General features: G+C 45.0%; 2 protein-coding genes across 3 annotated transcripts in view; one reads left to right on the top strand and one right to left on the bottom strand.

Annotated features, from left to right (window-relative positions):
• Positions 1–5,032, bottom strand: part of COL4A2 (collagen type IV alpha 2 chain) — a 405,245-nt gene extending 400,213 nt beyond the window's left edge. For both annotated transcript variants that reach the window (XM_073556824.1, XM_073556825.1), the window contains exon 1: positions 4,762–5,032. In XM_073556824.1, the coding sequence (XP_073412925.1) occupies positions 4,762–4,947 (186 nt within the window). In that variant the 5' untranslated portion in view covers positions 4,948–5,032. The remainder of the gene's footprint in view (positions 1–4,761) is intronic.
• Positions 5,001–25,475, top strand: part of COL4A1 (collagen type IV alpha 1 chain) — a 232,061-nt gene continuing 211,586 nt past the window's right edge. The window contains exon 1 of the mRNA XM_073556826.1: positions 5,001–5,133. Coding sequence (XP_073412927.1) covers positions 5,050–5,133 — 84 coding nt within the window. The 5' untranslated portion in view covers positions 5,001–5,049. The remainder of the gene's footprint in view (positions 5,134–25,475) is intronic.

The raw sequence follows: 25,475 nt of genomic DNA, 5'->3' as shown, positions 1-25,475 counted from the left end.
GCGTCCAATCTCAATTCCAGCCAATTTTAGGTTGAAAATGTCAAACGGCGCTGCTTCCCTTCCGAGCCCTGCCGTGCGCCCAAACATTGGTCCCCCCCACATATAGGGTATCAGCGTACTCAGGACAAATTGAACAACAACTTTTGTGGTCTAATTTCTCCTGTTACCCTTGGGAAAATTAAAAAATTGTTGCTAACAGATCATTTTTGTGACTAAAAAGTTAAATGTTAATTTTCCATGTTGCTTCTGCTCCTGTTAAGCACCTGAATGGTTAATAATCTTCTTGAATGTAGTTTTGAGTAGCTTGAGGGGTGCAGTTTTTAGAATGGTGTCACTCTTGAGTATTTTCTGCCATATAGACCCCTCAAAGTGACTTCAAATGTGAGGTGGTCCCTAAAAAAATGGTTTTGTAAATTTTGCTGCAAAAATGAGAAATCGCTGGTCAACTTTTAACCCTTATAACTTCCTAACAAAAAAAAATTTTGTTTCCAAAATTGTGCTGATGTAAAGTAGACATGTGGGAAATGTTATTTATTAACTATTTTGTGTCACGTAAGTCTCTGGTTTAAGGGCATAAAAATTCAAATTTTGAAAATCGCAAGATTTTCAACATTTTCTCCATATTTCCGTTTTTTTCATAAATAAACGCAAGTTATACCGAAGAAATTTTATCACTAGAATGAAGTACAATATGTCACAAGAAAACAATGTCAGAATCGCCTAGATCCATTCAAGCGTTCCAGAGTTATTACCTCATAAAGGGACAGTGGTCAGAATTGTAAAAATTGGCCCGGGAATTAACGTGAAAATCACCCTTGGGAGTGAAGGGGTTAATGCCACAAAAGACCATAAACGTGACCTAGTGGTGAAAAATACAGGAGAATTGAAGCCTGCGATAAATGATACCAGAGTAGAATGCATTACCACAGTTTGCCCAGAGATGTAAGAGTTGACCTAACAATGGATTGTTATCCAATTACGGAGGGGCTTGGTGGCATCCATGGGTTTGTTTGCTGTCTTTTTTATTAACAGTGTATGTAATTTAATATACTATATATTATATGCAGTCTAATTTGTGGTTTCACCTTTTTCTGTATGTTTACTGTATTATGAGATTACTGATGGAGATTTTTGGCACGTAGGATTTCTTGTTGTCTCTTCATCTGTTGTTGTGTCACCTTCTTTATTATGTGGTACATTTTAAAACCTTTCTGTTTGTTTTATAAAGATTACTAAAGGGTTGTCCACTACTTAGAGTAAGTCATCTAAATCACATCAGTGGGGTCCGACACCTGACTTCTGCCACGGATTCTTTAAACAGGCAAATCCTAAACATGTGAACACAGACTAACATCAGACACAACATGAAGTTTGTGTGCTATGTAGCTTGTCATCGCTTAGAATTATTGACATCATCTGATACAAAAGTGTCAGACAGCAAATGTCTACTGAAGAAGTACTGGTCACAACATACTCCTCACATACGTCATGCACTGCTTTAGGTATTTGACATTTTTGTTAATGCCTTGCCTCCATTTAAGCAGCCATCTATTGTTTTGTCCCTATGGCATAGTATTGAAACCACACAGTATTAGGTGGCAGTTGCATGGATTTTTTTACATACTATAGTGTTTCAGAGTGCAGTTTTAATTTGTTTCTTACACAGAGTGGCTCTCTTTGCTTGCACCTGTTCACACTTGTCTTTTTCTGTTGGAAGCACCAGTCAGTTTTTTGATATTTGCAGTACATGCCTTCTGACTGAGCACTCTCCTCCCATCAGCCTAAGGCCTGTTTCACACATCCGTTTGTCACCATCAGTCAAAATCCGCCGATTTGCAAGAAAAACGGATCCGCCATTTATCTTGGCGGATCCGTTTTTTTCCCCACTGACTTTCATTATCGGCGGATTTTGACTGAGGATCGTCCGTTGCATCCGTATTTCAGTGGATCCGCCAAAATTTTGGCGTCCGCTGAGATCACCGAACGGACAATGCAACGTTTTTTTGTTTTCCGGATCCGTATTTTCCTCTTTTGCTACATGTTTAACCCTAAGTCCAATCTGGCTGCTGGATAAAAAAATCTCTCTCTCTCCTCCACTCACCGCCTCATCGCCCGAGATCTCGCCTCCACTCGCCGCGACATCGCCCGAGATCTCGCCTCCACTCGCCGCAACATCGCCCGAGATCTCACCGCGACATCGCCCGAGATCTCGCCTCCATTCGCCGCGACATCGCCCGAGATCTCGCCTCCACTCGCCGCGACATCGCCCGAGATCTCGCCTCCTCTCGCCGCGACATTGCCCGAGATCTCGCCTCCACTCGCCGCAACATCGCCCGAGATCTCACCGCGACATCGCCCGAGATCTCGCCTCCATTCGCCGCGACATCGCCCGAGATCTCGCCTCCACTCGCCGCGACATCGCCCGAGATCTCGCCTCCTCTCGCCGCGACATTGCCCGAGATCTCGCCGCAACATCGCCCGAGATCTCACCGCGACATCGCCCGAGATCTCGCCTCCATTCGCCGCGACATCGCCCGAGATCTCGCCTCCACTCGCCGCGACATCGCCCAAGATCTCGCCTCCACTCGCCGCGACATCGCCCGAGATCTCGCCTCCACTCGCCGCAACATCGCCCGAGATCTCACCGCGACATCGCCCGAGATCTCGCCTCCATTCACCGCGACATCGCCCGAGATCTCGCCTCCACTCGCCGCGACATCGCCCGAGATCTCGCCTCCTCTGACCGCTACATCGCCGGTAGTCATTTTTCTTTTCAGCCGCGGTTCCTTTTAAATTCTGAAATCGGTGGATCCTGGCGCACCAACTGTCCGGTGGCTCCCGTTGGTGTTTCATCGCCCACGGATCCGTTATCCGCCGCCAACGCACAGGAAAAACGTAAGTGTGAAACAGGCCTAAGGCGTTTTTGATTAGCGCTTTAGTCTACCTGCTCATATCATTGTAGGCTTTTAGCCCAGGAGAAGCATCATGTTAGGCTTAGGGTCCCAACAAAGGGGTACACCTTGTCACGGCTGTTGGGCTCACAGGAATTGGCCAATTTGTGCGCTAAGCACCTTCATCTTTTAACATGTTTTTTGTTGCAGCAATGCAGTTCTAATGTTATATATTCAATGTCTGCATACTATAGCTTTACAGAATGAAGCCTTAATTTGATTCTTATATAGAGTAGCTCTCTTAGCTTGCACCTGTTCACACCTGTCTCTTTCTGTTTGGAAGTGCCGGTCAGTTTTTTAATAAATAGATACTGACTGGTCAGAACCGATATTTATGGAAATGCAGTGTAAGGATCACAAAATCCAGTAGATATTTTTTATACATGAGCTGCAATATATTGGAATAGGGGTGAACACAGACAGAAGAGGGCCACAGTGCAAGGAGAGTTTGTAGGCTCTTTTCAGTCCAACATCATAATCCACCCTTGGAGCTGGCAGAGACCCCCCTTACCTCTTGGGTCCCAGGGTGCACAGGTTGCACCCATAGTATATCCACTGCTGGATAGAAAAGTTAGCGCACATTTAAATTAGACCTATTTTGTGGGTGCTACTAAAGTAGTAAATAGACCTTAAGGCCACGTTCCCATGATGTGCTTCTGGTATTTGATGCTGCAGAAACATTTCTGCGCCCATTATTAGGTACCTTGTGGTTTTTCATTGTGTTTTTTACCATAGGTTTTTATTGCTTTTTTAAGCATTGTTTTTTGTTTCTTGCTGGTGTGCTACTTTACATAGTTACATATAGTTACATAGGTTGAAAAAAAACATCTAAGTCCATCAAGTTCAGCCTTAATTAAATCAAGCTGCTTTGTTTTTATACTTTCTGGTCTCTGGCACTTTATTGAGATACTAATGTGCGGATTACAGGCATTTTTAATGCTTTTCCGCAGTGGAAACACCATTTTTTACCTGCGGATTTCCCGCATCTAATGTAAGTTTATGGGAAAAATCCACACAGAAAACTCAGCGTACCCACAGGAGAAATTCACATGCTGCGGATGGGAAACGCGCACCGCGGGTCAGCTTACACAGGGTAAAAAAAGCAGCACAGTGTGCATGAGCGCTCTATAAATCCCATCCACTTTGCTGGAACTGTAAGACGCTGCGTCTGTGATGCAGCAAAAATACACAGTGACACCAACCATCGGGGGAACGTATCTAAAGGGGGCACTCATGGGATGACCCTTCTATAAGAACTAGTAGTGACGGGTGCCCCATACTGCAGCAGACTCTGTGTGCCCAGATCATTACTATTATTATTTATATAGCGCCATTAATTCCATGGTGCTGTAGATGGGAGATCGCACCCTGCGCTGACACATTGGCGCGGTGTAATATTAGTACTATGAGATTCCCCCTTGCAGTGTGTCCTGATGCCCACCTAGTGTACCCCTATAAATGGGGGTGTCTGGGCTGGGGGAGCCCTCACCTCAGGGAAGGAAACTTGTTATGTAATTGGCACTGACCGAGTGTCCCAGTGCTGCAGTCCGCTACAGTGTGCCAGCCCAGCAATCCTCTGACAGCCATGGACTAGGTCCACTCCACTTCACTGACAGCAAGCAGAGCTGGGCTCTACACACACTCTTGGGAGAGCGCTACCCAGTCACATATACGGTGGGTATAATAATGCAGTGTCTGTCGCGATATTGCCTACTATCCTGACATCTCTCATTAGGTGAGAGCCCCCCAGCTAGCAGCAGCCCCTCTTCTCTGCAGAACATGGGGGGCAGCCCCGGGCACCGTCACTTACCAGCAACCTCTCATGCCAGCTCTGCCGGGCACCGTGCGCTTCCCTCCGAGGTGGAAAGTGAGTCCTTGTGCTGGGACGGGAGCTCTGCGCACAGACGAGGGGTCCCGCTGCATTCTGTGAGGAGGTGGGGGCTGCAGTGGGAGGGGAGTTAGCGCCAACAAACTGCGAACTTTCCTCAGCGCCCATTTCACATTGCGCCCTCACATGAGAACAGGGGACTCGTGAGGAGATGCTGCCAGGCCAGACACTGGCATCTCAGTAATACCAGCCGATCTGACGGGACAGACCATGCCAGGGCGCTGGACCACGGGCTGCAAGCTGCTGGCACTGCTCTGCCTTCTCCAGGAGCTCATCAGCTGCTACGAGGCTGCGGTGAGTGCACACCGTCCGTCACCCAGTCGCCTGACAGCGTGTGTGGCCATGTGTGGTGGCACCGTGAGCTGGGAGTCACATTGGACTCATACTTACAGAAAGTTTGGTTATAGGCTTAGATACAGCAGCTATACCATAATGATGTGTAATACGCTTAGATATAACAGCTATACCCATAATGATGTGTAATAAGCTTAGATACAGCAGCTATACTCATAATGATGTGTAATAAGCTTAGATACAGCAGCTATACCCATAATGATGTGTAGTAAGGTTAGATACAGCAGCGATACCCATAATGATGTGTAATAAGCTTAGATACAGCAGCTATACCCATAATGATGTGTAATAAGCTTAGATACAACAGGCAGCGATACCCATAATGATGTGTAATAAGCTTAGATACAGCAGCTATACCCATAATGATGTGTAATAAGCTTAGATACAACAGGCAGCTATACCCATAATGATGTGTAATAAGCTTAGATACAGCAGCTATACCCATAATGATGTGTAATAAGCTTAGATACAGCAGCTATACCCATAATGATGTGTAATAAGCTTAGATACAACAGGCAGCTATACCCATAATGATGTGTAATAAGCTTAGATACAGCAGCTATACCCATAATGATGCCACCAGAGCAAGAAACGGTCATGTGAATCTGCTAGTGCCAGTTCTCTGATTAAACCAGTCACTGATTCACTGATTGCCACATTGATTATGTGCTGTGAATATATATGTAGATACAGAACTGTGCAAAGGTTTTAGGCAGGTGTGGAAAATACTGCAAAGTAAGAATGCTTTCAAGAATAGACGTTTTAATAGTTTATGTTTTATCAGTTTCAGTTAACAAAATGCCAAGTGAATGAACAAAAGAGGAATCTAAACCAAATCAGTATTTGGAGTGGCCAGCTTTTGCCTTCAATTCAGCAGATAGTCTTTTCACTTCACAAGCACAAAGTTTTTGAAGGAATTTGTCAGGGAGGTTCCAAACATCTTGGAGAACTAACCACAGATCTTCTATGGATGTAGGCTTGTGCAATTCCTTCTGTCTCTTCATGTATCCTTATAGGCAGACTCTTTGATGAGATCAGGGCTTTGTGGGGACCATATCATCACTTCCAAGACTCCAAGACTCTTGGAACTTCTTTAGGCTGAAGACATTGGCTGTATGTTTGGGGGTCGTTTTGCTGCTGCATAATGAATCGGGGTCAATCAGACATCTCCATGATGATATTACAAGATGTCTAAATATCTGTCTGTTTTTCTCAGCATTGAAGGACACCATTAATCTTGGCCAAATGCCATTTGCTGAAATGCAGCCCCAAATTTCCAAGAATCCTTCTCCATGCTTCACTGTTTCATGCAGGCTCTCATTATTGTACCTCTCTACACTCCTTCGACTTCTGTTACTGCCAAATATTTCAGTCAAGAGTGTTTTTCTGTTCCCCAGTTCCTGTATTTCCATGCATAGTTGAGTAGCATGGTTTTGTTCCCATGTTCCCCCTTGGTATGGCTTTTGACTACAATTCTTCCATGAAGATTTCTGGTTAGACTTCTTCAAATAATAGAGAGGTGTTAGTTTGGTCCCACTGGTTACTACCAGTTCTGAGCTGATGGCACTGCTAGTCATCTTCTTGGCCAGTTACTGCTTCTTTGGTCCACAGTTCACATTTCTTGGTGTTCACATGCAGGCAGATGTAATGCCATCAGGGAGATGTCTGATTGGCTCCAAATGTATTGTACACCATTACAATGACCCCAAATATACAGCCAATGTAATTAATACAAGCTGTATCTTCAACATAAAGAACAAGGAGTTTTGCAAGTGATGATTTGGCCCCAACAGAGCCCTAATATCAACATCATCGAGTATGTGTGGGCTTGTATGAAGAGACAGAAGGATTTGTGCAAGCCTACATCCACATAAGATCTGTGGTTAGTTCTCCAAGATGTTTGAAACAACTTTCCAGACAAGTTCCTTCAAACCAAAACCTGTGTGCCTAGAAGAACTGACGCTGTTTTTAAGGCAGAGGGTGGTCACACCAAATATTGGTTTAATTTATATTTCATTTTTGTTCATTCACATTATATTTTGTCATTAATAAAAATAAACTATTAACACTTTCATTTTTTTAAAGCATTCTTAGGCTGGTTTCACACTTGCGTTTTTTTGCGCTGTTTTTTAGCGCAAAAAAAACATGCGTTTTTTCCCCTATACTTTAACATGGGTGCGCATAGGTGCGCATACACATGCGTTTGTACGCATTTATATGCACATGCGTTTTTTTGTAATGTGCGCTTGGGCGCACAAAATGCATCCTGTTGCATTTTTTGTGCGTCCGACTTGCCCCCAAAAAGGCATGCACACGCAATGCGTTTTTTACAGCAAAACACCCATTAAAGTCTATGGATGCGCATACGTGCGCATTGTAATGCACACGTATGCGCATAAAAAGCATGCGTTTTTTTTTAAAAAAACGCACCAAAACCCGCAAAAAACGCACACAAACGCATGATGCGTTTTTTTCATGCGTTTCGGTGAAAGTAGCCTTACATGTGGAGGATCAGGTACATACAGTGCAGTTTTCGGGCTCTTTTCCAGCACTTAGGCTGGTTTCACACTTGCGTTTTTTTTGCGCTGTATTTTAGCGCTAAAAAACGCATGCGTTTTTCCTATATTTTGCATGGGATGCGCTTATGTGCGCATACACATGCGTTTGTATGCGTTTTTCCACGCATGCGTTTTTTTGTGGTGTGCGCTCGGGCGCACAAAATGCATCCTGTTGCATTTTTTGGGCGTCCGACTTGCCTCAAAAAAATGCATGCGCGCAATGCGATTTTTTTTACAGCATTATAAGTCTATGGGTGCGCATATGTGCGCATTGGCATGCTCATGTGTGCGTTTTTTTGCGCATGCGTTTTTTTGTTGACCATTAGTTAGACAATGGAATTTAGGGGTTTGGGTTAGAGTTAGAGTTAGTTAAGGGGGTTTAGGGTTAGGGTTTGGGTTAGGGTTAGTATGGTTTGGTTAAGGGTTAGGGTTTAGGGTTAGTTAGGGTTAGGGTTTGGGTAGGGTTTGGTTAAGGGTTAGGGTTAGTATGGTTTGGTTAAGGGTTAGGGTCAGGGTTAGGGTCAGGGTTAGGGTTAGGGTATGGTTTGGTTAAGGGTTAGGGTCAGGGTTAGGGTCAGGGATTGGGTTAGTAAAGTCATGGTTTGGGTTAGTGTGAGGGGCCAACTAATGTTGGAAAAAAACGCAAACGCGGTAAAAACGCATACAAACGCATAAAAACGCTGCGATTTTTCATGCACGCTCATAAAAATGCTTGAAAAAAACGCAGCATTTGTATGCGTTTTTTCTATGCGTATTTTTGCGGGAAAAACGCGCTGCAAAACAAAGCAAGTGTGAAAGTAGCCTTATTCACTAATTTATCCACCAAGATGCATGAGGTATTTGAAAATCTGACTGATTTTGTAACCTTGCTTACACTTACTGAAAAAAAAATATGAGTAGATTTTTGTTTGTAAAGCTGGAAAAAAACCTATGGCAAATCCAACATGTGTGAACATACCCTAAACCATGGGGTTCATCTAGACTGAGCACAAAGGGGCTCTTGACAGTCTCATCATGCTTCTGGTAGAAATGTAACTGAGGGCAGTTTAGGCTGGTTTCACATTTGAGGACGGAGGGCTGCGGACTTCCTCCGTGAAGCTCTGCCCCCTGCCGCGCCTCCTCTGGTTAGCTCCGCCTACAGCTGCATACTTCTGCATGGGGCCTGCGTACTCTATCTTTAGCATTGGGTATGCAGGCCATGCCGCTGTATGCAGATGCCTCCGCATGCGTCGTTTTCTGCATGTTGGAATTTGTTTTGCTGGCCACATTGTCAAAACGACGCATGCGGAGGCATCCACATACATCCGCAAGACTTGCGTACGCAGTGTTAAAGATAGGGTACGCAGGCTGCATGCAAAAGTATACGGCCGTAGGCAGCGCTGACCGGAGGAGGTGCGGAAGGGGGGCAGAGCTTCACGGAGGAAGTCCGCAGCCCTCCGTCCGCATATGTGAAACTAGCCTTAGTCGGAGGCTGCAATATCTCCCTTACATTATGAAAAAAATACAAGCCGGGTCATTTGTTCAGCTTTCCTACAGTACGAGGTCATGAAAACACCCTCTGAAATAGAACTGATTTTCATGTTCTATATAAAAGAGTATTCCGATATAAAACATTTATGTAACCACAAAGTACACCGTAAATGCCACTCTTTCACCTTGATTTACAAGTTCTTTGCCTTCTGGTCAGTGGTGCATGTCTTTTTTGAGTGCTAAATTTTTCATGTGTTTTAGAAAATTTTTGCATTTTTGTAAAGTTTCCAACTAGTAGCTCTGGTATGGTACATTGGACCCAGTGCTCTGCCGTCCTCCTACCTGTGGATCTGATTAGTAGGCCCGGCACGACATCATGAATTATCACACTGCAATGATGATGTCAAGCTGGGTTTACTAATCAGAGAAGACTTCCTGGGGATGCCAGCAGGTAGGAGGAGGTCTGCAGGGCTCTGGTCTGTTGACCACGGACTACAGAAGTGTCTGCTGCACCAGGGTCCAGTGAATCATCTTTCTCAACTCTACTTAGGCTAGTTTCACATTTGCGTCTTTGTGCGCAAGTAGAAACGCATGCAAAAATGCACATGCATTTGCGTTTTTTATGCGCATGCATTTTAACCAGTTTCTAGACATGTTTACTTTTAAAACGCATGCGTACGCAAACGCAGGCGTATGCATGTCCATGCGCATGCCTGCATTCCCATAGACTGTAATGCGTTGTTTTGATGCATTCCGTGCGCAAGCATGCTTTTTTTTACACCTTTGGGCGGACCCAAAAATGCAACATGTTGCGTCCGGCGCAAATAGACGCACACCTGGAAAAACGCATGCGCACGTAAACGCAGACGAACGCATGCATACGCCATGTTAAACATAGGTACGCATGACGCATGCACACGATGCGCTTCACACAAAAACGCTAAGGCCTCTTTCACACTTCAGTTTTTTACAATCAGTCACAATCCACCAGGTTTTGAAAAAAACGGATCCTCAATTTTCTTTTGAGGATCCGTTTTTTTTCCCCATTGACTTGCATTAATGGCGGATTGTGACGGATTGCTGTCCGTTGCATCCATTTTTTTTCAGGATCCGCCAAAAGTTGCTGTCCGTCACCATCCTCAAAGATTTCAAAACGGAGCTTGCAACGTTTTTTTCTCTGGCGGATCCTCCAGACACTCCTTCCCGGCCAGCAGTTCCGGATCCTGTGCCATCCGTTCACATCAGTTGAGAACGGATCCGCTTCTATGACTTTTTGGCGGATTTGAGCTGATGCAAAAAACTGAAGTGTGAAAGAGGCCTTACTTGAAATAGTGAATTATACTTAGAATCTCTGAGTATCAAGCACTGAATGATTTTGTATAAGGGGCTAATGTTATAACTGCTCTTTGTGTTTAAATTGTTGTTCCTAAATTTGGACAAAAAGATTTGCACTGCCCTAGTCTGGAGTCCACGGAGTAGAGGACTGGATGCCGGACCAAGACAGCGCTGATCTTTCTACCAAATTCTAGCTGCTCCCATCTTCTAAGGCTATGTGCACACATCACTTTTTTTTGCGTTTTCGCTGCGGTTTTTAATTGCACGATTTTGCCGTGAAAACGCGAAAAATAAGCATCCCATGCAATCCTATGGGATTCCGCAATGCTGTGCTAATGCTGCAGTTTTTTCCGCGGCGGAATCGCTTCGCGGTAAAAAACGCAGCATGCTCATTAATTTAGCGGAATTGCGGCGATCCCGCACCCATAGGATTGCATTGTTCCGCTTACTTCCCGCATGTGGCTGTGCCCACCATGCGAAAAGTAAGCAGAACATTTGCAGATGTTCGGAGGAGAGGAGACTGTCCTCCGGGCTTTGGATACCATATCCCTGTAAAAAAATAGAATTAAAATAAAAAATATTGTTATTCTCACTTTCTAGCGTCCCGCACAGCCTTCCCGCCTCTCTCCACGCTCCCGGTCCCAGTAATCCTTTGCGAGAATGACCGTGATGACGTCGAGATCTCGCGGGAGTGCAACGTCTCGCGGTCATTCGCGATGACGTCGCAGGAGCGTGACGTCTCGCGGTCATTCGTGCAAAGGATTACTGGGACCGGGAGTGTGGAGAGAGGCGGGAAGGCTGTGCGGGACGCTGGAAGGTGAGAATAACAATATTTTTTATTTTTTTAATTATATTTTACATTTTATCTTTTACTACTGATGCTGCATAGGCGGCCTCAGTAGTAAAAAGTTGGTCACATTCGTCAAACACTATGTTTGACGAGTGTGACCAACCTGTCAATCAGTTCTCCAAGCGATGCTACAGATCGCTTGGAAAACGCTAGCATTCTGCAAGCTAATTACGCTTGCAAATCGCTAGTTTTTCCGCGGGAAAATCGCTGGAATTTAAAATGCGATTTTCCCGCGGAATGGAATTCCGGAATTCTCGTGGTAACTTCCGCGAGAGTTCCGCTACGTGCGCACATAGCCTAAGAAGAGTATATTTGCAAACTGCTTTTGGAAAGTTGCAATTTACTTTTTTTTTAAATTTCATCCTCTCTTTTTATTGCTTACTGCTTATTGTCAAGGGGACAGACCACTGCTGCTGTCTAGCTACTGTAGCCCAACATGCGCAGTGCTTACACGTCTCTACATAGTGAAAATATAAGCAGTGCACTGAGACTGACTGGGATTTCGGGAGTACTATTGGCCTCCTGATATCCTAGACAACTTCAGTTCTACCGAGCTTCAGATGCTGCAGAGGCGCCTCATTCAGAAGAGTGATGATGCTTTTAACCTAAGCTGCCAATCAAGAGCACCTGCTCCCCGACTATGATTAAGTAATGAGACTGCAGAGCAATGCCCTCCTCAAAAAAGAATATAATAACCATTTAAATGTGTTGTTTGGCCTTGGGTTGCAAGCATGCAGTCACTTTATGTGACTACAAGCTTTTGAATCCTCACTGCGCAATCACGCATATGCGCTGTGAGAATTCTCCGGTGCCGTGAGCGGTGAGCTTGTGACCAAAAGAATGCGACTTGCATACATGCGGTCACATGCAGACTAGACATTCGCAGCCTCACTCAATGCAAGTATATTGAGTGAGGCCGGACATGTCTAGTCGGAATGCAAATCATATATTTGCGACACATGATCTCCTGGCGCCACCGAATCCTCACAAATGTGCAGTGCGCGCGCTGATTCACAAGTCTACAGTCACACAGAATGACTGCAGACTTGTACCCCAAGGCCAGACAACCCCTTTAAGGTAAATCTTATTCTTCATAGTCTGTGTTTGAGGACAGTACTACAATAGCTATGAGGAAGTACACAAAGTTCCGGTCTGATTTGGCCAGCATATTGTAAAAGATTGCCAAACATTAGATCTTAGCGTTCTAGTGAGTTCTTCAAATCTGTTAAATACTGTATATTCTAATCTATTAATAATAAATTTTATTTCTATAGCGCCGACATATTCCGCAGCACTTTACATTTCAGAGGGGATTTGTACAGACAATAGACATTACAGCATAACAATAATGACATAGATTATAACAGATACCGAGAGGAATGAGGGCCCTGCTCGCAAGCTTACAATCTATGAGGAAAAAGGGGAGACACGAAAGGTGGGTGGTAACAATTGCCCTGATTGTTTGGACCAGCCATAATGTTAAGTGTGTAACAGTACAGACACAGAAGGCTAATGAATGCATAAAGCATGTGGGAACATGATGCGGGGAACCTGGTTATGGTAAAACTTTTGACTGTGCCACACAGGGATAGATTAGGTTAATGTGTTGAGGCGATAGGCCAGTCTGAATAAATGCGTTTTCAGGGCACGCTTAAACTTGTGGGGATTGGGGACTAATCGTATTGACCTGGGAAGTGCATTCCAAAGAATTGTCGCAGCACGTGTAAAGTCTTGGAGACAGGAGTGGGAGGTTCTGATTATTGAGGATGCTAACCTCAGGTCATCAGCAGAACGGAGGGCGCGGGTAGGGTGGTATACTGAAACAAGGGAGGAGATATAGGGTGGTGCTGAGCCATGGAGAGCTTTGTGGGTGAGGGTAATAAGTTTGTACTGGATTCTGGAGTGTATGGGTAGCCAGTGTAATGACTGGCACAAGGTAGAGGCATCGGTGTAACGATTGGCGAGGAATATGATCCTGGCTGCAGCATTCAAGACAGATTGGAGAGGGGAGAGTTTGGTAAGAGGGAGACTAATTAGAAGTGAGTTACAATAGTCGAGACGAGAATGAATAAGAGAAACAGTAAGAGTTTTTGCGGAGTCAAAAGTAAGAAAAGGTCGAATTCTAGAAATGTTTTTGAGGTGCAGTTGACAAGAGCGAGCCAGTGATCGAATGTGGGAGGCAAAGGAAAGCTCCGAGTCAAGTATGACCCCCAAGACAGCGGGCATGTTGCTGGGGAGTAATAGTGGAACCACACACAGAAATGGCAATGTCAGGTATAGGTACATTAGTATTGAGAGGAAACACCAGGAGTTCAGTCTTTGACAGTTTCAGTTTCAGATATAGTGAGGACATGATGTTAGACACAGCGTTTAGACAATCACCGGTGTTCTATTGTTGATGCAACCATTTTGCTGTTTTATCTTTGGAAACGGTAGAATTATTCACGTCATTTAGATCTTCTGTCACTGCATGGAAGCAAAAAACAACTCTGCATAGATTTGCTGATAATAAGGTGTAGACCTGAAAGGGTAAAATCAGCAGGGGTGGCATTACAACAATAAACTGTTGTTGTTATATGGCCTTTGCTGATTTCATCCTTTCAGGTCTGCAGTCTATTAGCCCTATAAAGATCAGCAAAGCCTGTGCAATTTGGTGAGACTGGCCAACCATTTAATATGTATGATAGTACAATAGCAGATGGTGGGGAAAACAGAGATTAGGCTGTTGGATCATGATATGCCTCATTCCCCTACTGCTATTCATAACTCATTAATGATCAGTCAAAAAGAGTGTTTTCATGGGTGTCAATTTTTTAAAACCATTATGAAAAATACTACAGAACATGTTCAAAAACAGCATCTGTGAATACAGTTTTTAAAAACCCATACATAGAAAAAGCAATCCAACTATTAGATATTAATATGCTAATAAGACCCTTTGGAAGATCACGTGGATTGTATCATGTATTCATGTATGCATATAAGAGAATTGTACTTGGTATTCACACAAGCCAAAATATTAGGAACTGTACAAACATTATTGCTGGTGGCCAACATTAATAGGTAATCTATTTAAAGTATCCCAAGGGGGTATCTTTAAAATGTAACTGGTCACTGGACCATGAACTGAAAGCTAATTTGCAAATGTTTTTCCATTGTAAGCAGTTATAAAATGTAAATGTTGCTGAAAGTTCCCATCGTAAGTACAGTCACATGCACAGTAGGTATTGCTGCAGAGAACATACAATGGTCATATTTTAGTAACTATATTGTTAAATGTTGGAATCTTTATGTACTGTGGAAGGAAGGTGTCACGAAGGGACTATTCAAAATTCTATTTGTGGCTCTGTTGCTGTAATTTGCATCAATTTTTTTGAACATAACTGACTATAATTTGTGACTTTTTAACAAATTTTTCAAAAGTCCCAATTCATATCTCTGGCTTAAGGCTCACAGCGAACCATGCCTACCTTTTCAACTCTCTTTGAAAAGTGGCGACAGTTGTTTAAAATAGCACGAAGTTCAATTACATCAAAATGTGCAGTGCATAGTAGAGCAGCTGAACACGATCATGCTGCTTCAGGAGCTGGAATCCAGCTGTCATTCACAGCTGGACTCCCTATGGAGAAAGCAGAGATGGTTTATTACCGTCTTTGCCTTCCTGCTCGCTGTATACACAGTGCTGAAAAAGTAATATGTAGTGCTTAAAGGTCACTATTCTTCTTTGGTCATGTGATCGCTGGGTGTAGAGAGGGAGTAGGGCCGGTTTTAGACAAAGTGGGGCCCTAGGCAAAAGTTTAAAGTGGGGCCCCAAATGCTAACATTGTAAAATCACACATTTAGGTTACATTACATGAACAGTTGGCAGAGGGGCCTGGAGCCAGTGCTGGCACTGTGGCCCCCATATTCAGGGGCCTTATATCGGCCGATGGGTCTGCCACTATTAGCATTACACAGGAGCGTTGCTAGGGTCAGAAAAGATTAGGGGGCCCAAGCCCCAAAGACAAAGAGTTGTCCCCCAACCCCCTCTTATTTTTTTTTAACACTGCAGATAACACAGCTGGGCTCCCAACCGTCCTGGATCCAGCGTGACAGTCCCGATTTTGACACTCCCACCTGCAGGATTGTAGTTTTCCCACACTGCAAATCAGCCGCCACGCCCACCTGTCATTTCAGAAGGGACTGTGTACCGATCGCCATACAATTCCCTCTATGCACAGCACACTCCAGAACAGAAGCCCTCCCCAGCTCACGTGACCAGTCATATGACTGTCACCTCATCCTATGTAACACCAGAGATAGCAGTGATAAATCTCTGAGAACAGATAATATAGTAGATGTCACCTGCAGTCCTATGTAACACCACAGATAGTCTTATTCTGAAACGCTATGGCTATGTTCTTAAGCATTTTTTTCAGTAGCCAAAACCTGTTCTATTGGCAGTAAAAATGTTGCATTCAAAACACCCGTTTTTCAGTTTGTTTTCTGGTGTTCTTTACACTTTTTTCAGCGTTTTTTAAAGTGAGGATGTTTGCTTTGTCTACAGTATGTTTAAGGCCACGTTCACACGTTGAGTATTCGGTCAGTATTTCACATCAGTATGTGCAAGTCAAAACCAGGAGGGGGAGTAATCCAGAAGTGGTGACATGTTTCTACTATACTTTTCCTCTGATTTTTTCCATTGCTGTTTCTGCATTACAAGTCCTGATGCGAAATACTGACCAAATACTGAACGTGTAAACGACACTTAATAGTTTAATTCACCAAAAACACTTAAAAAATTGCAGCGAAAAATGCCGTTGCAATATCTGCAGCTTTTTTATATTCTTTCATTGCTTTCTATGGGTGAAAACACACTGAAAGAAGTGACACGCTGCAGATTTAAAAAGCGCTACAGTTCTCAAATTCAGTCAGAAAAAAACAAGCGCATGCAGGAGATTTCGGAAATCTCATATGTTTTGCTGGCGCTTTAAAAAGCAGCTTTTGGCCACCTTCATATGATTCAAATGCACACCTGTACTAGTGCTAAATATATGTATGGTTTACCCTTATTATTTTACATGGGAAAGCATTTATTTCTATATCATAAATCCCCTGATTCAGCAGACAATATCCCTGTCTTGTGTCATCCAGACAGTAGTGACAGGAGGTCGCCCTGTCACATTACAAGCAGTGATTGTGACTGTGGTCAGAGCTGATGCTGATCGCTGCTGTATGTGGCTGTGAATCCTGATCCTACAGCAATCAGCACAGAGCTCCGGACCACAGTGAGTAAATCACTGCACTCTGACCTGTTACTGCTGCTCTTACCAGTTTCTGTGGCTTCACTTAGGCATATCCATTCTCAGGACAGTGCTAGGAGCAGCCATGATCAGGACTCAGGAGGAGACATAGAGGGCTTCAGGCATCTTCCTGGCTGTCACTGTGCTGTAATCGGCCCCTCCCCCTCACTCTTAACTTTTAACCTAACTGCAGGGAGAAAGAGACAGGGGGGCTCAAGGGACTTTGCGAGAAACACTCCAAGACTTCAGAGCATTGCACAGCATTATTCACTACTGTACACCCTCTGGGCACTTGATAAATGGGCTACAGATACAGGTGACCTTCTTTTGTAGCTGGGGGCCCCAGGCATTTGCCTGGTCTGCCTGTCCCAAACGCCAGCCCAGCTGTTATGCAACCAAGAGGCTGAATTTCTACTGTAACTGGGGAAAAAACTGTTCATGTGTGATGCTCGTCACAACCCACGACAAGTCGTGAGTCATCGAAGTCAATACCAAAAGAGCACATAGTAAACCAAGGGAAAATACGAAGTCATAAGCCAGGTCACATGCCAGGGTCAGAATACCAGAGAAAGTGGATAAGCAAAGGGGCAATAACAAACGGGTAGTCAGAACACAGTCCAAAGGTCATCAGCAGAAGATCAGAACTTAAAGCACAGGGATTAACACACACCAGAGAGCACAAGCTTAGAACAAGCTTTTCTGACTGGCAGTGATCTGGGCCAGACAGCTCACCAAAATAGCAGGGCAATTACCAAGAACAGGGCGCACCTGTGGAAATCTCTGCACCATTCAGTCTCAGGTCAATGAGCTGTCAATCAAAGCAGAGATATATGGTGGAGACAGGTTATATATGACCTTGTAGGTCAGTATTAGTAATTTGAATTGGATACGCTGAGGGAATGGGAGCCAGTGAAGAGATTTGCAAAGGGGAGAAGCGGAGGAGTAATGAGGAGAGAGATGAATTAGTCGGGCGGCAGAGTTAAGGATGGACTGGAGAAGTGCGAGGGTGTCAGCAGGGAGGCCACAGAAAAGGATGTTGCATTAACCGAGGCGGGAGATGATGAGGGCATGTACAAGCATTTTAGTAGAATGAGGGTTGAGGAAGGGACGGAATCTGGAAATATTTTTGAGCTGGAGGCGACAGGAGGTGGAGAGAGCTTGGATGTGCGGTTTGAAGGACAGGGCAGAGTCAAGGGTTACTCCGAGGCAGCGGACCTCTGGTATGGGGGAAAGTGTGATGTCGTCAATTGTTATAGGTAGGACGGGTAAGGAAGATCTGTGAGATGGGGGAAAGATGATCAGTTCAGATTTGTCCACATTGAGTTTGAGCAAACGAGAGGAGAAGGAGGATATGGCTGATAGACACTCCGGGATTCTGGACAGCAGAGAGGTGACGTCTGGGCTAGAGAGATAGATCTGAGTATCATCGGCATAAAGGTGGTACTGGAATCCATGGGACTTTATGAGTTGCCCCTGGCCAAGTGTATAGATTGAGAAGAGTAGGGATCCTAGAACAGAGCCTTGGGGGACTCCAACAGAGAGAGGGTGGGATGAGGAGGTAGTGTGGGAGTAGGAGACGCTGAATGTGCGGTTGGAAAGGTATGAGGAGATCCAAGATAGAGCAAGGTCTTTGATGCCAAAGGAGAAGAGGATCTGTAGTAGGAGGCAGTGGTCCATTGTGTCGAAAGCAGGGGACAGGTCTAGAAGGAGGAGTATAGAGTATTGTCTGTTAGCTTTGGCTGTAAGTAGGTCATTGGAATTTTTGTCAGGGCTGTCTCAGTGGAATGATCGGGACGGAAACCAGATTATAGATTTTCAAAGAGCAAGTTAGATGAGAGGTGGGAGGAAAGTTCAGCGTGGATATGCTGTTCCAGGAGTTTAGAAGCGAATGGGAGCAGCAATATTGGGCGATAGCTGGACATGGCTGTTGGGTCGAGGGTTGGCTTTTTAAGGATAGGCGTGATTGTGGCATGCTTGAAAGTGGGAGGGAAGGTACCGGAAGTTAGTGATAGGTTGAAGAGGTGGGTTAGAGATGGGATAAGAGTGGTGGTGATGTTGGGGAGGAGGTGGGATGGAATAGGGTCAAGTGCACAATTGGTGAGGTGCGATTTGGAGAGAAGATTAGCAAGCTCTCCTTCAGTGATGTTAGGTAGGGAGGTTATGGGTTTTGGGCATTGGTCTGGCATGCAAAGGGGTTGTGGTTGTTGAGCAATAAAAACTTGCCTTGTTTGGTCTATCTTGTTTTTGAAGTGTGCGGCAAAATCCTCGGCAGAGATTAGGGAAGTCGGAGGGGGCAGTGGTGGGCGGAGGAGGGAGTTAAAAGTAGTGAACAACTGTTTGGGGTTGTGGGATAAGGAAGATACAAGGGATGTAAAGTAGGCCTGTTTAGCAGAGGTGAGGGCAGATTTGAATGCGAGTGTTGCTTGTTTGAGTGCAGTGAAGTCGCCTTCCAAATGTGTTTTCTTCCAGCACCGTTCTGCAATTCTGGATGCTTGCCAAAGCTTCTTAGTGATGTTATTGTGCCATGGTTGTCTATTGATTCATTGCACTCTGTTATGCATGACAGGGGTGACTGAGTCGATGGCTGATGCAAGAGTAGCATTGTAGAAACTAGTGTCAGTGTCATGGAGTGATGCTGTGGAGGGCAGTGGTAGAATAGAGTCAGAGAGTGAGCGAGTGTCTAGATGTGCGAGGTTTCTGCAGGGGTGTGCATGTTGCTGGACATGGGTGACAGGTGAGGAGGACAGTGATGAGAAAGTGAGTAGATGGTGGTCAGATAGAGGGAGAGGGGAGGTTGTGAAGTAGATAGGGAGCAGAGGCGGGTGAAGACCAGGTCTAATGTGTGTCCGTCTGTGTGGGTGGCTGAGGAGGACCACTGAGTAAGTCCAAAAGATGAAGTAAGGGACAGGAGTTTGGAGGTTGCTGACTGGTGGGTGTCAATGGGGATGTTGAAGTCGCCCATGATGATGGTGGGAATGTCAGCAGAGAGAAAGTGAAGGAGCCAGGTGGAGAATTGGTCAATAAAGGCAGTGGTCGGGCCCCGAGGTCGGCCACTTGGAGGTTGGAAGGGGAGTAGATGCGGACAGAGTGGACATCAAAAGAGGGGAGAATTAGGGAGGGAAGAGGAGGGATTGGGTTGAAGGTGCAGTTGGAAGAAAGGAGAAGGCCCACTCCTCCACCATGTCTGTTGCCAGGGCGAGGAGTGTGGGTGAAGTGGAGGCCACCATAACACAGCGCAGCAAGGGAGGCGGTGTCGGAGGGTGTCAGCCATGTTTCAGTGAGGCTAAGGAAGGAGAAATTACGAGACGTAAAGAGGTCGTGAATAACATGGAGTTTAATGCGGACGGAGCGGGCATTCCAGAGTGATCCAGAGAGTGGGAGCTGGGTGGTGGTTGTCAAGGGCACGGATTTGAGGTGGGAAAGATTTCTGGTGCTTGTATTGGGTAGGGAATGAAAGAAGGAGGTAATATAATAGGAGGTATGAGCTGTGAGGGTCCAGGGTTGGGAGATATGTCGCCAGCAGTGAGGAGAAGCAGAGAGAGAGCAAGCATGTGGGAGAAGGATGGTGGGTGGCTTGTTTTGTATTTTATTAGGAGAGCTCTGAATTCAATGAGCAGGACAGCAGAGGAGGTCAGGTGGGGAGGCAAGAGGGAAGGCGAGATTATTATTTGGTTAGTGGGTGCTGGGGTTTGCGGATAATGAAGGAGAGTGAGGAGTAATGGAGCCAAAACTGTTAGAGCGTATGTCAGCATGGTGAGATTAAGTTTGAAGGCAAAAGAAATTTAGTACATGTAAACACAGCGGGTAGTCGTACCTTCAGGTCACTTCTGGCTCATTTCTAATGTTATCCTTAAAAAAGACATCCTTGCAAAAGACAGCCCTGTGCCTCTGAATTTATAGCAACTTAACAGCACATGAAAAGGTCCAGGTGTGATCAGAAGGGAGGAGCAGCAGGAAGACTGGACACAGACACAGGGCAAATTGTGTGTTAGAATCAAGGAAATAAGGTGAGAAAGCAGCCAGTGGACATACCAGTAATAGAGAGATCCAGGGTGATTGGGATCAGGAAAGATGGGTTATGGTATTGCAGCAGCCAGTGGACATACCAGTAACAGAGAGATACAGGGTGATTGGGATCAGGAAAGATGGCATATGGTATTGCAGCAGCCAGTGGACATTCCAGGAGGAAGCAGATCGATTAAACATGCAGCTGCAGGGACTCGAATATATTATCCGAGCACACCCAAGATACTCGGATAACACCCGAGCATGCTCAGATAACATGTTATCCGAGCAGGATTGCTCATCACTAGTTATGAAGCCATTTCTAAAGCTTTGGGACTCCAGCGAACCACAGTGCGGGCTATTATCCACATATGGCGAAAACATGGATTGGTGGTTCCCAGGAGTGACCGGAAGACCAAAATTACCCCAAGAGTGCAGCGACGACTCATCCACGTGGTCACAAAAATCCTCACAACCACATCCAAATAACTGCAGGTCTCACTTGCCTCAGTGTTCATGATGCCACCATAAGAAAGAGACTGGGCAAAAATGGCCTGCAGGGCAAAGTTACAAGACTAAAACCACTGCTTAGCCATAAGAACATAAAGGCTGGTCTCAGTTTTTTCAGAAAACATTTTGATGATTCCCAAGACTTTTGGGAGAATACTCTGTGGACTGATTAGACAAAAGTTGAACATTTTGAAAGGTGTATGTTCCATTACATCTGGTGTAGAAGTAACACAGCATTTCCGAAAAGGAACATCATACCAACAGTAAAATGTAGTGGTGGTAGTGTGAGGATCTGAGCTGTTTTGCTGCTTCAGGACCTGGAAGACTTCCTGTGGTAAATGGAACCATGAATTCTGCTGTGTACCAAAAATTCCTGAAAGAGAAAAAGACTTTGAAATGGATTGACCTTAATACAATTGAGATGCTGTGGCATATTCTAAAAAAGGATTTCTTTTTCCTTTAATTAATAAAGACCTTCATTTAAAAACTGCATTTTGGGTTTACTTGTGTTATCTTTTTTATTGAAATATATTAAAAATATACATATTAAACAGAGTTTCCCACTATGCAGGCTAACAAGGGGTTAATCCAAAAAAAGACAGTACAGATAGTGTAAAATAGCTGAAACCATATACTATCAGCATACAATCATCCTGAAGTATTTCAATATTAGCATATGTAATGCAAATTTTCAACTTTATGAATAAGCTCATTACATATTCAGGCCACGTTTAAAGTGCAAAGAGTGCTTGTGCAAATGGAACTAATCACTATACTGGCAATAAAGTATCATACAATCTTCCAGTGCCGGCAAATAAGCTATACAAACTGGATAATACAATTTAGATAAGCCCATTATGAATGGACAATTATGTACTGCTGCCAGTGCTTAAACTGTGGCCCATATAGTGATGCATGTGGATAAACTATACACTGTACTTACATTTAATATGTGGTGGAGGATTCCCCAAGCCTGCCGCCCCAACGCCTCCTGAAAAAGTTGAAAATTTGCATTACATATGCTAATATTGAAATACTTCAGGATGATTGTATGCTGATAGTATATGGTTTCAGCTATGTTACACTATCTGTACTGTCTATTTTTGGATTAACCCCTTGTTAGCCTGCATAGTGGGAAACTCTGTTTATTATGTATATTTTTAATATATTTCAATAAAATTGTTTATATATTTTTTCCTAAATACTCGTTTCTTTCTGCTATAATCAGCTAGAAGAATTGTGTACTATAGCATTGTATCTGGAGTTAAAGAGGTGATAATGTTATATCCATAATTTTTTGGGAATATTTGTGATAATATTGTGTTATCTTTGTCTAATATTTAAATTTGTTTGGTGATCTGAAACATTTAAGTGGGGCAAAGATGCTAAAGTATAAGAAATCAGGAAGGGGGAAAATACTTTTTCACACAACTGTATGCATGTAAAGAAAAACAAAAAAATACACATATTTGGTATCCAGAACTACCCAAGCTATGAAACTGTCACACTATTTAACCCCATCAGTGGACTCCGTAAAAAAAAATAGAAATACCTGGCAAAAAAACTATGCTTTTTCATCATACCACCAAAAGAAAGTGGAATAAAACGCAAGCAAAAAGATAAATATAAATAAAAATTGTATAGCTGAAAATGTCATCTTGTCCTGCAAAAAACAAGTCTCCATATAGCTCCATCAGTGGAGAAATAAAAAAGTTATCTCTTTCAAAATATACCAATGCAAAACCAAATATTTTTTCTATAAAATTGTTTTCATTGTGTAAAAGTGGCAAAACATAAAAAAGCGATATAAATGTGGCATCTCTGTAATCAATCTGACCAGAAGAATAAAGTTGTCTTATCACTTTTACCATATGATGAATGGCATAAAAAAATTCCTGAATTGCTGTGTTTTGTTCATTCTGCCTCCCAAGAAACAGAATAGATAGTGCTCAAAATATTTTATGTGCCCAAAAATGGTAGCAATAAAAACATCAACTCGTCCTGCAAAAACCAAGCCCTTACGTGACCTGTGGAAGCGCATTGTGTGCGCGAAACGATTGTTGCTACTCCTGTTTTTGGCTCCTGTTCCAGAAAATTTCCCAATAGTCTTGAAAAATTTCACCCAGATGAAGTAGGAGGTCATCACGGGTTGACGCAGTCCAGGGACATCTGGCACGGGCATCCAAGGAGGACCTCTCTCGGCCCACAGGAGAGGCACAGGCACAGCAGGAGAACATCAGACACCGACCTCGGGCAGACTTCAGACGAAGGCTAGGGTCATCACGGGTTGATGCAGTCCAGGGTTGTCTGGCATGGGCATACTAGGATGGCCTCTCTCATGCCTCAGGCGTATTACAGGCACAGCAGGAGAAGATCAGACACCGAACTCGGACAGTCTTCGGACAATGGCAGGAGCCATCACGGGTAAGACCCCAGGGAACCGGCAGGACATCAGAACATAAGCAAGACACGGATAGCACAGATCCAGGAACATTGGAACTACAGCATCGGGCAATGGCTGGTCAGATCCAAGGCTCACAGGCGGGGCCATCACTGGGAAACAGTGTTGGAGACTCCCGAGAACCACAGAGGAGGAATCCATCCAGGAACACGAACGGGACTGACTCAAGAGCACAGGCTGGACCACCAGGACCACGGACTGGACATCTGGACACAGGCTGGACATCAAGATACAGGTGGAATATCAGGACACAGACTGGACATCAGGACACAGACTGGACATCGGAACATCGGACACAAGCAGGACATCAGGACACAGGCAGGGCATCTGGTCACAGGCAGGACATCAGGACATCTGGTCATAGGCTGGACATCAGGACATCTGGTCACAGGCTGGACATCAGGACATCTGGTCACAGGCTGGACATCAGAACATTTGGTCACAGGAAGGACATCAGGACATCTGGTCACAGGAAGGATATCAGGACATCTATTCACAGGAAGGACATCAGGACATCTGGTCACGGGAAGGACATCAGGACATCTGGTCACAGGTAGGACATCTGGAAAGGATATATCAGGGCTTAGGCAGAACATCAGAACACATGCAGGACATCTGGACACAGACTAAACATCGGGACACTGGCGTGGCAGCCCAGGTCATCGGCTGAGACATGGATGGCACAAAACCAGGAACAGCGTGGCAGCTCAGATCATTGACAGAGACACGGACAGCGCAGGTCCAGGAACACCGGCGTGGCAGCTTAGGTCATCGGCAGAGACACGTACGGCACAGGACCAGAAACACTGGCGTGGCAGCTCAGGTCATCAGCTGAGGCACGGACGGAACAGGATCAGGTGGTGGAGCTCCAGGAATCAGACAGCGGTCACCAGACTCCTGACATCGGACACCTTCTAGGCACCAGGCAGCGGTCGTCAGGTTCCAAACTATGGTCGTCAGGCTCCGGGCATCGGACCTAGGAAGGAACTCAAGCATCATGGTGCAAGCAACACCGGGTTGAAACGGGGCCGGATGGAGTTAGCACCGCATAGCAGGCTGAGCACTGCATAGTAAACGCTCAGCAAAAACACTGGACTCCATCTTTAAAAGACGAGCCCAGGTTAGTTCACAGTCACTGGGTACAGGATTCCGGACACAGAGGGACTTCAGGAACATAACACAGAGGACACAGTTCAGACAGGGTCAGGTACAGGAACAGATACAGGGTCAAGGGTTCAGGCCTCGATATGCAGCCTCCAGGGAAGGCAGAAAACCAAGACAACAGAAATGGGCCTGGATATGCAGCCTCCATCAAGGGCAGATCTGGGTACTCAGCCCCCAGAGCTGGCGGAAAAACACAACAGAAATGGGCCTGGATATGCAGCCCCCAGGAAAGGCGGATCTGGGTACTCAGCCCCCAGAGCAGGCAGAAAAACAGGCATCAGCTCCCCTAGAACTGCACGCAGGCAGAACAGGAGCTGAACATCAAACACACATGGGAAGACTCAGAAGCGTAATGCGAAGCTCAGGCAACGCACCACAGGGCAGGAGAACTTTATATAGGAGCTACCCCACAGCGATAGGCTGGGGACAGCATTTCAAGCACACACCCATTCCTCATAAAAGCAGGGGAGGTGTGGCCGCACGCACCCTAAGCACAGCCAGAAACAAATCACCATAGCAAAGGACTCCTGGCAGCGGCTGCAAGCCTGGACACACATGGTAAGTCATGCACAACTGCAGAGGTCCTCGCAACCCGTAGTAGCTTCCACAGCGACAGCCAGAGACCGCATAGGCGGGTGGTCATGCGG

Source organism: Dendrobates tinctorius, unplaced genomic scaffold (assembly GCF_039654945.1).
Source record: "Dendrobates tinctorius isolate UK_male_01 unplaced genomic scaffold, ASM3965494v1 ptg000240l, whole genome shotgun sequence".
Taxonomy (NCBI): Eukaryota; Metazoa; Chordata; class Amphibia; order Anura; family Dendrobatidae; genus Dendrobates; species Dendrobates tinctorius.
Note: the sequence above shows the minus strand (reverse complement) of the source record. Positions and strands in the feature narration are given on the sequence as shown.